This window comes from Ambystoma mexicanum, chromosome 2q, assembly GCF_040938575.1.
Source record: "Ambystoma mexicanum isolate Mex_15411 chromosome 2q, UKY_AmexF1_1, whole genome shotgun sequence".
NCBI classification, from domain to species: Eukaryota; Metazoa; Chordata; class Amphibia; order Caudata; family Ambystomatidae; genus Ambystoma; species Ambystoma mexicanum.
The window spans coordinates 688,816,475-688,831,343 of NC_090924.1; the positions used below are offsets into that span (position 1 = coordinate 688,816,475).

Genomic DNA, 14,869 nt, shown 5'->3' on the forward strand with positions numbered 1-14,869 from the left:
CGAAACTGGCCTGAATGCAGTGTGTAGTGTTGAATGGCTGGGTACTTGTCCCAATCCACATTCCTTGTTGTGAGTGTCTGAGAGGGAGGAAGATGGCCTGAATGCACTGTGTGCCTGATTGGCTTACTGACTGCATGAATGCCCTTCTGTATGATTGGCTGCTGAGTGTGAGCCAGCAGTGTGGATGAGAGACAGGATAGTATATCTGGGTACCTCTCAACATTGGAAATTGTTCAGAAGCTGTGTCTACACTTGAAGAGTAACTGGAACTGCTGATCCTCGACGCCCAGCTGGAAGAAGAAGACTTGCTGTTGCATTTGCTTCAACCTAAACTGAAAGCTGCCGAACTTGTTGAAGACTGATCCGAGAGAGGACCTGGTAAGGCACCCTCTTCCTGTGCTCCGAGGGACCATCGAGCACCGCTAACCTTCGCCGAAGCACCCTGGACGTCAAACCCTCGAAAGGCTGCCGACCCGAGACGGGACCGCCGAGGAGAACGAAGTGAAGCACCCGGACTTCGCAGCTATCAAAGTCCATTGCCGTTGACCAGGGTTCGCAGGTCTGTGTAACCGCTCGAGGCCCGTCGAAGTTGTGTTGCCCAGACGCGGGGACTGCTTGACGCTGTGCCGCCGACTGGAGCCGCCCGCTCCTTTGCCTAAGAACATTTGAATCGAAGGACTCCCTTGTCTGCACCGACGACCGCTTTATCCTGCCGGAGAGTGTCGAGGTCTCCAACCCGCCGAGGAGAATCCACCGGTGAGTTTCCCGCCACCCAGAGACCACAAAGACTTCCACGACTTGACACCCTTGCTGGGCAACAGTTCTTCCAAAACTCTTTGCGGTCCTGAACAATCAATCGCTGAGGTGCCCCGCACACCTCATCCTCGCAGGATGTCGCCGACGAGCACCGCCTGGATCGACGTCGTGGTCTCGCCACCCTCGAACTTCTCATCGATGCTGTCGATGCCAAGTTCACCTTCTTCGACGCCTCTCGACGATCCATGGCTCCTGCTTGAAAGGGAGTCGCTAAAGAAGGATCCGTCGACACTTCTTCGAAGAACTCTACTCCACCAGGTACATTGGGGGGGGTGGGTAAAAACATTATAGGAGAAAATAAGACTATTGAGCAATATATGAACTGGGCTTGTGCTATATCTTTATTTTACAGGTTGCCCAGGTGGGGGGGGGGGATCTCCACACAGAACTGTCTAGTGGTAGGGGCCAGAATTCTGCCTATTGTTTCAACCATCTTGCTTTCCTTCCTATTTCTATTGCTGGTTTCCTTGTTATTGATCTGTGTGACATTCTGACACTATAGTTGATGCACTTTAATGAGATCTGATAATATTGGTGGTACCAATTTAGAATTGTATATATTTGCCATTGTTGATTTCTGAGTACAAAGTGCGTTATTGTGATAGTGTACATACCTTTGAATATTAATTATATAAAGACTGTGTTTTCAGTAATACAGTGTGTGGACATTCCTTTGTGGGGGTTTGGGGACTACACTGTACTTAAAAACCAGCCTGCATCACCTCCTGAGAAGCTAGGCCTTGATTGCTCGACCACGTTTACCAATAATAGAGAATCTTGGCTGGGGTCCTCTGTGCCTCTCCTCTACCATATAGAGAGCGGAAGTACAGACCCCCCCTCCGGTACTTTACAGTTAAATGCACACCTGAAACTCCAGCTGGAAAATGGAGATGCAGCTTGCAGTAACTCCACTGCTGCCACATCACTATCCTAACTGACTGTCTAAGCCACCTCTCTTATATTCAAAACTCTGGACTACTCCAGTAAATTATTTTAAAAACATGGATATGAAAATGCAGGCTTCTGGCTTTCTATTTAAATAACTGTGGGGCGGGTCTTGTTCCTGATATATGTTCTCAATTGTGCCCCTTTCATCACCGGACTGCCTATCTCTATTAATGAATGCTCTTCCTCTGTAACAGCACCTTACCCGAGGACTGCCTATGCTCAATGTATCCGCCAACTTTGCAAGTCATTTCTAAATACAAAAATGTGCTCCTTATATTTAGTATTTTACTTCCGTGCCAATCCAGTGCTGCTGATGGATATGTGAGTAGGAGAACACCAGTGGGCTCCTGCTACAATGGTGATCCAGCTGGAAAAACTTGCTGGAGAGGACAAGGACAACGCCAAGCATGTATGCTTAATAGTGATGTATGCATGTTTAAAGGAAGCACTAGAGTTGCAGAATGTACCATTTTATTCAATTGCACTTTTTCCCGGTCTAGACAACCTTATGTCAATCCCAGCACATCCTGACAAGGAAGGATGTATTTGGTGGAGGGAGAATCCAATATGTTGTAGTGGGCACCACAAGAATTATTCACAATATTAAGACTTGTACAGAAATTAGAACACTTAAATAAGAAAGAGTACTTGGAGAACACCAGTGACCACCTTGCACATTTTGAGAATGAACCAGGAATACATCTTCTTGGTGCTGGGAACTGGGTGCATCCCATTAGTGTCAAACACATTACATGGTTTTACAGAATCGCTGTTAACATTGGTTTGCCTGCTTTAGCTCATGTTGTATGAGATGTACTTTTTTGTTGTTTTTGTTTGTTTGTGATACATAGAGAATGGCACTATTGTTTTAACAGATGCCAAATATATTTTAGATAAAGGCATTTTTAGGGCTGCAACCTTGTGTTTTTTTTCTCATTACAGAATGCTGTCTTAGACATTGCACGTCCTACCGACTGGTATGTCAATGATTAAACCGGTTTACATGTTGTGCCAACAGCCACCGCCAGTACTACCACCAAGACCACTGCTCAAACCACCTGGCTCCCTGCAGCCAATGCCTGAGTTTGATATCTCGGGCTCACCATCAAGTCTGAGGCCCAGATGGAAAATGTGGATGCACAGGTTAGAAATGTACTTTAGGGCCACCGTGGATACGAGTGATGACAGTAAGGTGGCCACCCTTTTGTACTGTGCTGGCCCTGCGGTACATGAAGTGTTCCTGTCCCTCCAACCAGCAAATGGTTCATATGCGCCAACCAAGGACGCTTTCCACAAACATTTTCTACCCATGGCAAATGCCGATTATGAACGATTCCTCATGGGCGCGGCCCGCCAAAAGGACGATGAGCCACTGGATGTATTTTATGGGAGGCTGCGCAGACTGGTGGTCCACTGTGCCTGGAATGACCCTGACGCGATGATAAGGAATCAGCTCATCCAGGGGTGCGTGTCTGGCAAGCTGCGCCGCCAGATCCTGAGGGAGCCGGGCATCACCCTTTCTCGCATTCTGGAGCTATGGAGGTGCCATGATGTCTGAGTTGCGGGTGACCAGAATGGAGGCATGAGTGTGCGCCCCAGCAAGGGGGAGGACTTCTGTGCCAATGGCAGAGGCTGAGGTTTTCGACGCCCTGCAGGCAATCAAGGGATAAGAGGGCAGTCAGTAGTCAACTCATGCCTGAAGTGCCGATACGATCTCCCACATCCTGCAGAGTGCCCCCCATGGGTAAAACGTGTGGCCGCTGTAGAGGTGCTGACAACTACGTCCGCATGCGCAAGGCCGTAACACCGGTAATCGTTCCGAGAGGGCCAGTCCGGGCGGGTTTCTTCCGCCAACAGCGAGCTTCAAACGTGGCTCAGGTGGACCAAGGGGACGATGGAAATGGTCTGGAAGGTGAGGAAGAAGACGACGAAGAAAACGTTTTCTTTGTGTCCAGTGTGGATGTCCTGCGGTCCAACTCCAAGCGACAGCCCAGGTGTAAGGTCATGGTGAATGGGGACGTCATACCAGAGATGGGGGAGCGTGAACCTGCCGTCCTCAACAATGAGCAGGTGGAAGAGGAGAGAAGGGGTTTAAGATCCCCGAGAATTGCCCAGGGCGATGAAGTTTTGGTGAGAAACAGTCACCCTCAAGGCAAGCTATCCCTCACCTATGAACTGGCTCCCTTGGACGTAGTGGCGGTCAAGGGGTCCATGGTGACCGTGTCCGATGGAACAGCATCTGTTATCAGGAATGCCAGCTTCTTTAAGAGACTGGGTGAGTCAAGAGCTGAGACTACGACGGACGTGGGCTTGGAGGAGGTGCCAGAAGGAGGAGTGGGACCCCCAGTCCGCGTGGAGTCCTCAACCCACGAGGTGCATGGCGAAGGAACACCAATCGGAGAGACAGGCAGGAGGTACCCTCTGAGGACAGGGCGAGGGGAAACCTGCCCCTCTTACGGACTATGTCATGGACTAAATGATGGTTGTCCTATTGTGAAGATCCTGGAGCCTGCGCAGGATGGTGCCACCTGGGAACCCAGGGTAGGTAACATTAAAGGGGCTTCTGGGGGTATGTTAATGTGCTGTGATATTTGAATAGTTAGGTTCTTCTTTTAGTTGTTTGTTATGGAAAATGAGGAGTGTAGCACTGGCCCCTTAAGGGCGCGCACATGACGGAGTGACGTCTCACTCCGTCGCGTGCCTGTATAAACAGAGCGATCCTGGCGGCCTCAGTGCCACCGGGGAGCCCGCACTACAAACACTGTGTCTGAGTACTTGTGTTTGGAGAGTGTGGGGCTCACGGGTCGTTGGTCACACGGCGACCGCTAACACTGATGCCCAACCACAGAATGTTTACGACAGTCGCAACCCTGCTTCTTTTGCCATTTGCATTACAAATGGGCGGTGCAAAAACTGGCAGTGTGTCTCTAGACAAAAAAACAAAGCCTATTTAAATAATCTTCTAAAAATAAGTAACAAAAAAGGGATGGTGTGTAATGCGATAAAAAACGTTAAGTTGCAATGGCATACAGATTTGTGTTGGCGCCTGAATTACTTTTTAAAAACCTAAGCTTTCGAATGAGTGAATGAATATATGAAGGCAGAAAAGTGGGCGAAGAGTAATGGGAGAATTAACTTTACAGGGTGTCAGTGCTCAGAATGCCATGTTTGGACTGCAAGGGGCGGTGATAGTGTCTGCTGTCTGTTCACCTCATTTCAACAACAGTCCCTGTACTTGTCCTGACATGTAACCGGGCCCTCTTTGAAGCGGAGCACATCACGCACCCTTCCCTCAAATAGATCTTCGCTCGCAGGAAGGGCTCGCGCAAGCCCGCAGTCTGCTTTACGCCAGGCTTCCCACGCCACTGAAACGTGACCACAAAGAGCCGCGAGACCTCGGCGCGAGCCCTCTGCAGGCCGGGGCCCGTCCGCTGTCCCCCACAGCCCGGCTGCAGGAATGCCAGGCATGCAGCGCGAGGAGCGTCACGTGACCGGCGGGCGGCTTCCTGCTTTTTGGCCTACGCGCGTGTCTGCGAGCTAAAGGTTAGTGCCCCTGCCAGTCTGCACCCACACCCCCCCCCCGCCCCCGGCTTAACACAAAGCGGCGTGCACGCGTTGCCAAGCCCTCGGGAGCACGAAGAAAAGGAAAGAGGGGAAAACATGAAAGGCAGAGCCCGAAGCTGCCGGCGGCGAATGATTGCGGGCTTTGCTGCACTGGAAGAAACATGACGTATTTATCCACATGGGAGGAGCTGGACAGGTACTGCTACTGACCGAATGACGTATTCTTCCATTTAGACCGCACCCGTGGTTTTGTCAATAATATCGATGGCACGTTAGCCTGTCATGCAGGATCAATATGTCTGGTAACTGTTTGCAACTTGTATGCTGTGTGTGTTGCCCCAACACATGTAAAACGTGGCCATGAATCCGCTTTATAAAGTACACGCGTCAGGTGCGCTACAGGTGATTAATAGTTGAGTGCCCGTGTGCAGCCCACAGTTGCTGTCCCATGCCGTATTTGAGCATTGGTTCTTATGCTAAACCTCTCTGGCAAGCGACAAGACATGGCGTAGTTGGCCAGTTCCTTTGGAGGAAAGATAATGTTGCTCTCCACAAGCAAATGCCAGAACTGAATATGTATCATTTTGGAAGCAATGCCCATACATTATTTTGAAAGAACGCCACGCCGCTTCCCCACCGCCCCCTCCCGACTTCCTGCAGGAACCCCATTAGCAGTCCCACAGTTTGAAGACTATTACAAAGTGACTTATGTACAGATCCCTTTTCCATGCATGTGTGTGATTTCTGCAGCGGAAACCACTCAGCTATGAAACAACGCAGTTATCTTTGGTTGAAGATAATTGACGGATGTAGATATTTTTGTGTTTTCTGTTGAGCTTAATGCAGAAAGGGCCCCACAAAAACATGGCTATGGTGCATGGCCATGTGCTCTTTGGCTTATCATAGTCTAATCACCATTGTGTCACTTTTCAATTGTTTGTTTTCTCTCATAAGAAATACGAATTATTATTAGGGACTATTATTTCAAAATATAGTTATAACATTCCTGAAGAGGGTGTAGCAGTTCAACTAAAACTTATTTTTTTATATTTAAAATTAGACCAAGAACTTAATACTTATCATGCGGTCATAACCAAAACCTATGCATCTTTTACAAGACCGCGTGCTTCATTTCCCAATCGACATTAACAATTGACAGACTACAATTTTGGATGTGGGGTGAATGATATGTTACCAGAGTTTATATGGTGGCAAGAACCCTTGCACATCAGAGTGCTTTTTACTGGCTAATATTGATCAAAGTGCCAATGAGGGGGCTTGTGATCATGGAAATTAGAGTCGTGAGAAAATTGTGCATATGAAATAGAGATATTGACGAAAGGGTTAGGTTGCAATAATTTTATTAAAAGTGAAGATGTCTTTCTTCCTTAATTTAAAGGGACGTTTGTTCCACATTAGAAGTCTAGGCGTTTTCTGCAGGTACATTTGAGATTGCGCTGAGGTCACGCCAGCACACAGAGGCCACAGAGGATCTCATTGTCCCCTGGTGTCACATTGGGCTTACTTTCAGGTACCTTTTGTGCAGTGTAGCTTCACAAGAGGCAGAGCTGGAGGCAGGGCAGCTGCCTCCGAGCCGCTCAGTTAGGAAGTTAGAATACTGAATGCCGCTAGCGTAAAGATCTCACTAGCCGTAGAAAGATAAGAGACATTTATTGAAAGCTTGCACCTGCACTTTGCTTTATGCCCTAAAATGTTCAACTGCAGGATTTTTTTTCGCCAAACGGATTCTTTCTGATGTCACACTTATAGTAATTCCTTCAAGCTTTTTGTCACCCTGCCATAAACCGTCTAAAAACAAACCGCGGCAACGTTCCAGGATAACCTGCCAGAACAGAGACACGTGTTATCATCGTCCAGGGGTCTTTAGGGCGATGGTTATGATATGATTCGTTATTTATAATTTCTAAGCGCGGACCCGAGGATCGAACCTGTGTTGCTCCATGTCGTCTTGCTTCCAAGGTGAGCGCGTTGCCACTGAGCTATCCTCCCGAGATTACCTAAAAGGAAGGAAACATTCAGAGAATGGGATGGCTTGTGATGCTGCTAAGGGGAAAGTGGGCTCTGCTCAGCGCATCCTCGCATCAGCACCGCTCCCCCTCCCCCAGAAACAGGCTGATGGGTTGGGCTGTGAGGTCAGGCCGACTGCAGTAACCAGCCCAAATACCAGTGCAGATCAGACAGCCTTCTCTCTCCTTGGACACCATTGAGCGTTATGGCTTGATAGACCTCAAGTCACAGTGTAAAGGCACAGTTTAATGTGATGAAGCCTGAGCTCACCAACATCCCCATTGCCTGGGGTTCATTGCCTTACAAAGGTAACTTAATGTCAGATAAAGGCAATATTTCACTACTCTCCTCTTCGAAAGCACCCTCTCTATTGATCCTACCAGTTGGCCAGCCTATTCCAACCTCGTGGACCTGCCACCTTGAACCTCAGGGCTCCCCCTTTTCCCCAGCGTCACAGTGACTTCTACAGTCATTTTCTTGGTGCTCAGTTAGTGTTTCTGTAAGGTAACAATTTACACGCCTAATGTCATTCTCCAAATTGTAAAACTAGCTTAAAATGTCTTAAAATACAAGTCACACTCTTCCCCGCACCCAGGAAAACCCCTCCGCGACGGACTTATTGCTGTCTGTGTTCATGCAACTTTTTTATCTTTAATACTCTGAAGCAACTCCTGTGCATTGTTTACGTATGTTGTATGTCTGTTTGTGTGACCAACAGGCCAACCCGATCCTGCCCAAGCGCACCTGGCATTCCCAAAGGGATACCATGAAGCATCAGGTTGTGCAACCAGGGCCCCCTACTTAATTTTTACTTGTTTTTATTTTATCATTTGCAGCATGGACGGGGTGCATGAGCAGCGGGGCACTTTAAAACGTGTGCAAGCCCGAGCTGGCTATGGCGTTTTGGACATTAGCACAGTACTGTGGGTGGAAGGGTGTAAAAACAGGATTTTGTTGTATCGAACGCATTGATGCAAAATGGAACTTTACTTTTTTGAACCCCCCACCCCACCCCTCCCATAAATGTTTCTCTCCTCATGCTCTACGAAGGACCATGCAAACCACCCACGTCTTTGGCTGCTGCCCACCAAACCGTTTCAGGTCATGGTTAATGCATTGCTGAATGACGCCTCAATATGCTGAAGCATCTAATTCTTAGCCCTGTTCATCATCAAATTGCATCTGTTGCAGGAGAGCCATCCTTCAGTGGAATCAATTTGGGCGATAACTGAGCCCATCTCATTCCATCCTTCCTGTCCTGCATCTGCCACCTATTTAAAACTGCTGCCAAGCTGTTTCCCACGTGACAGTTCTTCTGAGTGGATTCTAGCCCACATCGTGAGAGAGGGCACACTTTCCTTTCCTCCTGTGCTCCCCAGCATTAATACCATGTAGTAAGACAATTGCTAGCACAATTCCTTCTGCCCACATCCTCGTGGCATACATAACTCATTGAATTCTAGCCTGTTACTTGATGGTCTCCAAAATCTGCACTCAATCCCCACTCATCTCCAACCCTTAATCACTATAGCAAGCACTTGCTGTCTTCTTGCCTCAGGAGGGGCCCTTTCCCTCTAATTCCTCATGTTCCTTTACAGATCTTAAATGCCTTTCCTCTGTGTCCCTTGACCTCACAATTGCCATTTTGATCTCGTCAGTGTGACTGCTCTATCCACGGCATCCTCTGCCTCAGGCCTAGCCCTCTTTCTGTCTGTCAATTTTAACAGATCGAAATCCCAAAATCAGAACTACATGAATCATTGCAAAAACTGCAAGATGTGCTACTCTTAAAAACACGCGCCTGTGTGGAAGTGTCTTGGAAAGTGTCAAGGCAGTTTGGCAATGTTCGTATGGGAGATTCGCTGCAGACATTTTTGCCTGAGCCTGGAGCAGTAACACGCCCACATCACCTGTTGACTATACTATATATAAAGCATAATGTTTACACCACCATCAGTAATTACTCACGTCCCTGCTTACAACCATCCCTTATTCCCCTGACCGCCTCCACCTGCAAAGGGTAATCCTTTCCAAACCATTTCCCATAAAAGGTTACTCCCTCCAGTTTGTCTGTGATTGCGACAGATCTTAAAAGCAAAACGCAGGAAATGTCCTTCCTTCTTTATTACCTGTACTTCTATTCCATTGTTGATGGCTACTGGTTAGCAGCGACATTGATTGCTTGAACAGTCTTGCTTCTACAGTGTGCTTTTCAGCTTCGCTGCTATTACATTTACTTCTGTTGCCAACCCGTGTAACCCCCTCGACCCATTCCTCCAGATAAGATTTGGAAGTTGGATTATTTTACGCTCTATTTTTCAAAGTTGGGAGTAAAATGATTTTTTAGGGAGGAAATATGCACACCCAGTTTCCAAATGAAGTAGTTTACAAGCAAGTAAAAAACTGTTTAACTGTAGAACGGATATGTTTGGTAATAATTTTTCTTTGCATCTAGTTACTCATGCACATTAAAAGATACCTGTTCATGTCTTCTTGTCAGCAGTTCTAATGGTTTCTTCCTGTGGTACCACGTGCACTACTGCTCCAAACATATCCACGGAGCTGTGTGAGTGAAAGCAGGGGCACATGACTCTTCTACGTGTCTGTTTCTTATTTTTTATTGGGAGTATTTGTACTCCCTATTTTTATTTTTTGGGAGTATTTGCCTATTTTTAGCGAGTACAAATGACTGATGCACCCCTTATCTATAGGGCTGGCTCGACCATAAATGAGAAATGGCATACAATATTGTTATCCGCCCCTCCAAATGTGTCTTTCTTTAAAATGTATGTTCTGAGTCATGCATTGCACCATAGACATCCCTTTCTAATTGACTTCCTGTTCACCATTGATATCACTGCCTCGATTTCCCACTAAAGTTGACCATTTTGCTCGCAAAATTGGCACCTCTGTGGCACACGCCAAAATCTTGCCCATGCCCCATCTGAAAATATTTGCACTGGCATTTCTTTGAGTCCCTCAACACCCCCCAAAAGGTCTGTTTTACACATGCAGAAAGACTCTCTTAAATCTGTCCTCATTGCTCCAAAGATGCACTGCTTCTGGTGTGTTCTGCTATGCCACTATAGCAATGGACAGATAAATCTGCTTCCAACCATAGTTCTTTAGCCATCATCATTTCCAACAATGCCTAAAGGCATCCATATTCCCCCACTTGACACGGCCTGCCCACAAAAAGTAAATCATCCAAACAGTGGATGGTGGTGCCAGATGCCACTCTAACCTAAAATGCCCATTGCAAACAGTAGTACCTCTTTCAAATAGGAGACATGCCACCAAATCTCTCATAGACTTGGCCTTGTCCACATACATCAGCCACTCCGATTGCTGATTTCAAGTAGATGCTTTACCCCAGCTCTCCAGAAGCAGAGATGATCGTGCGGTCAATGTTCCTATTCAGTACTATACTGCTCTCTGAATCAATAACCTCATTCATCAATTACCTCACCGGCAAGACAATTGATGCATGAGCTGAAAGTAACCAAACACCTTCAATGAACACCACCCCGAGAAGGGCTATGGTGCGATCCCCCCTGGGGCAATTCATGAACAAGCCTACCAATGCACCCTTCTCTCTCTCCTGCTTTGCAGCTTCTTCCTCAAAAACACAGAAAATCCTTTGCTGAACAAAGAAACCCTGCCTGCCTGCATATCCACGTACCCCTGCGTTGAATATGGAATGCTTTCACAAACTATTCTTTCAAGACCCCCGCCACCCCAATCAGGGTAACGCCCCAGCCATTCCCCGTCCATGACCACCTACACTTGATTTGGAGAAGTCCCCCTGCACATCCAACCCATGTCCTGACTAAATGCTCCTCCCATCACACCGGGCCGAAGCACATTGTGACAGATTGTTGGCTCTGCATTGCATGCATTTGTTATTAAAACGGCACACACATTCTTTTACATTAATTCATGCTGTCATGCCAGCAGGCACCGCCTGCCCCTACCTACAGGAACACTGTATCCAACATCTATCCCTCCTGGGATGGGATGCCATAGAAGAGGCTGGTGCCGTAGTGTGGGATCTGCTAGTGGTCACTAAATCAACTGTTGGCTGTTCAATGTCATATACTGGAGCTATAGTTTCATGTACAGCACTCAACAAGCCACTGTATTGTTGTCAGCCACTTTTCCTCCACAAATCATAGTGCCACAACCAAGCTAGTCCTCTATTCAAAGTCCCACTGCGCCTTTATAATGACATGTTTACTTAAAAAAAAAATTGCCCCTTTGCAAGGGGAATGGGGCAATTTACTGGGGCAATGTAGATTGCCCATAAACAAGATTCTCACTTGCCACATTTCATTGTTCAGAGAAAATTAACCCATGTTGCACCGAATCCCATCCTTTCATCTGGCCCAAAAAGATCTTCTCTTCCCCTCAACCCCTGAGGGAGACACCTAATAATTGAGTAATTGAATACTTAACCTCATCCTTCTGCAGGGGCTAGCTTCTGCAGGGGTTAGATCGTGCGCAGGAAGCTTGGAGACATGTCAGTCACCCCTCTTCCTGGATCTTGGCACCGGAAGGACTGCCAGACGAACGTCTGGTCAGTGTTACAGGGAAAAGCTGTGCTTGCACTAGCAATCCGTACATTCAAGGCATTCATGTGATCTTGACTAGTCAGTCGGGGACCCATATCCCCCTATCTATAGAGAGGCACATGCTTCTCTCCAAGTGTGGCTGGGCAGGCCTCCTTCATTCCCTGTCACACACACTGCCAGATACTTTCAGCTTAACTTCAGCCGATGCCGAACAGCACGCTGCTTAGCGTTATGGTATCTGCTCCAACTGTGAGTTTAAGCAGCCTGGCCTGCTAGTGGCTTCAAAATCGTGGGTGGTGGGGCACAGACCCATCGGTCACTGTGGATGTGTCCACAGTATGCTATCAACAACTTTATTTGAAACCTAACATCAAATACCTTCAGCTATCCCTCCGCAAATACCTCCCCTCTCGAGCTCTTCGCTCCTCTAACTCCCTCAGGGTCAGTCGTTTTTCAAAGAAACGAGCTGGGGGTAGATCTCTGTCTTCTGCTGGGGCCTATCTTCGGAACAGCCTCCCTGCCACTCTAAAACTTGAGGAGAACCATCTTCGATTCCGGAAGAACCTCAAGACCTCCCTCTTTGCTTCTGCTTTCGCTCCCCTCTCCCCTGCTGATCTGTTCTCTCTTGGCACTGTGCACCTGGCCACCCTCTGTCCTCCGGGCCCAGGGACCTGCTCACCTTGCCACCCTCCCGCACTGCCTCTGGGCCACCCCTTGCACTGGGGTCTATATTTGTGCCCATACAGCCCCCCCTTTTTCCCCCCTGCACTTAGGAGTCCTACCCTGCCTGCTGCCTTAAACCCAGCACTTGCCACTTGCTGGCTGCACTACCACTTTTTGTTGCCTTTATTTATTTATTATTATTAATCTGTTTCTCCTTTCCACTTCTCCCCCCTTCCATGTACTTTCCCCCTCCCCCTCTCCCATTCTCTTGCACGTTCTCAATGTCAGTGGGCCTAGTAAGATCGTTGCTTTGTTCTCCCTTGTTCCCCTCCCTTGCCTTGTCGCTCTCTGAAACAATTCTGTACGAGCGCGATAGAAATAAAATATCTATATCCAGTCAGAAAATAGTGTTAAGAAGTGGCTTTGGTTGGCAAACATTAACTGAACACTTCATCAGTGTCAGTCAAGAGTATGGAACCTTGCACCTGTTGAATGTACAAGAAGGCTTTCAAGTTCCCACATGCCAGGTTATTTGTATTTTCAACCATGCTTCAGAAGTTTAATGCTGACGTGAGCTTGTCTCAGGATTTACTGCAGTCTCTTCTGATACTTTTGGTCTGAAATTACTGTTCAGAAGTTTTGAACTACAACTCCCGTGAAACCTCAGTTTACTATCTTGGCTAGGGCTTATGGGATTTGTAGACCAAAACACGTGGAGAATCAAAGGTTGCAAGCCCCTGAACCATATGAACTGTTGGTCACACGTCTGTGCCCCAGCAAGATTAAAGTAAGTCTTTCCTCCATATTTGAGGTCACCAAAAAAATGCCTGATTACTGTTTCGCTTGGCACTAGCATTAACTTTTATTCGTAGCACTACAAAGTGGCAACGTCTGCAGTAGACGGCACAATGTAAAAGCGCAGAAAATGTATGCGCAGAATAGTCATCCTGTCGACTCTGCGTATAGCTGCAAGGATGCAGGCGGCTAGACCCATATGGCAAAACCTGCTTTTTGAGCCTGACACACTGGGCAAACTATAATGTTTCCCTGCTCACAACATGAGAACTTGTCAACTTCACTTGAATTACGACCAGTCCTGCCACCTTGGCACATCGGTCAAAGAAGCTGCCATGAATGCAGAGTACAGAGGGCAGGGTGATCTCCTCTGGGACAGAACAATGGGAGTGCAGGTGGTTGCCAGCAGGTCAGGTGATGCACAGTCTCTGCGGTGGAAGTTCAAAGCACTTTGCTTTGCAAATGGGATCCTGCTTTTAAAACGTCTAGAATATCTTGAACATTGCCTGTGTCTAGATGGTCCACCCAAAAGCCGTTCTCGGCTGTGCCTTGCCTACGTTGTGTCCTCTCATTGCTCTCAGGGGGGGATTGGCAACTCTTGGCTATCGAACCCCTAAAATGTTGACTGATTCACCCAGCATCACAGAAGCAGTGGTTATAGAGTGGGTCAAAATTAACTAGGACCCAGATGACTCTCTTTTTTTTTTCTGATTTAAGGTGTTTGATCATCGGTCTCCTTGGGACTGCGTATAAAGGAATGCATAACACATTTGATGTTCCAGCTTTAAAAACAGCTCTAGGGCATACTGAATTATAAATTTTAAAAAAAGTATGCTACAGAGATTACAAAGTTTTTAAAAAGTGTTTTGTGCTTTAATTTCTGGGTATGGATCTGGAGCTTTGCTGAAAAGTGGAAGAAGAATCAGCCTAAACATGGCATTGACACCTCCCCAACCCCCCACCCGCGATAGGCAGCCTCTTTTGCCATGCCCTGCCTATCCACTGCCATCGACCAGCAGCCCCTTCTTGCCAGAAGAAATCCATCTAGGCATCACACGAAAGCAAGCCTTATCATGCCACACTTCTGCCCAGTAGCCATAACCAGCTTCTTCCATATGCAGACCCTGTGGGGACTCGTGCCCTCCTGGCTGGCATTACCACGTCATGCCACATGTATCCTCACTCTTGCTCAGTCTCCGCCCATATGTGCCACCCCACTCCGATGCCGGAGCCAGGCTACTACTCTATATCCAACACAGAGGTCCGATATCTGCAGTGCTGCGATCCATGCCCTGACTTCTCATCAGCCGTGTAAATCTCTTTATCTGCCTATGGATTGCACACAGGATATTCCTCAAAACATTCCAGAATTCATCCTCAGGAAGACTGAGTGTGACGACTCCTCCCATTCCCTCAGGTCAGTCAACCTATCCCTATCAGTTCCCTACTTCAAAGCATCCCAAACAGCAGCGTGATCCTTTACA

The 14,869-nt window shown here is 47.5% G+C and overlaps 1 protein-coding gene across 2 annotated transcripts in view; it reads left to right on the forward strand.

Moving 5' to 3' along the window:
* Nucleotides 1-14,869, forward strand: part of RHBDF1 (rhomboid 5 homolog 1) — a 608,603-nt gene that overhangs the window by 284,615 nt on the left and 309,119 nt on the right. Inside the window, exon 1 of one of the 2 annotated variants that reach the window (XM_069647899.1) lies at nt 5,184-5,524. The exons of the other annotated variant lie outside the window; for it this stretch is intronic. Coding sequence (XP_069504000.1) covers nt 5,490-5,524 — 35 coding nt within the window. The 5' untranslated portion in view covers nt 5,184-5,489. Of the gene's footprint in view, nt 1-5,183; nt 5,525-14,869 lie in introns of those variants that run through there. 2 annotated transcript variants of the gene reach the window in all.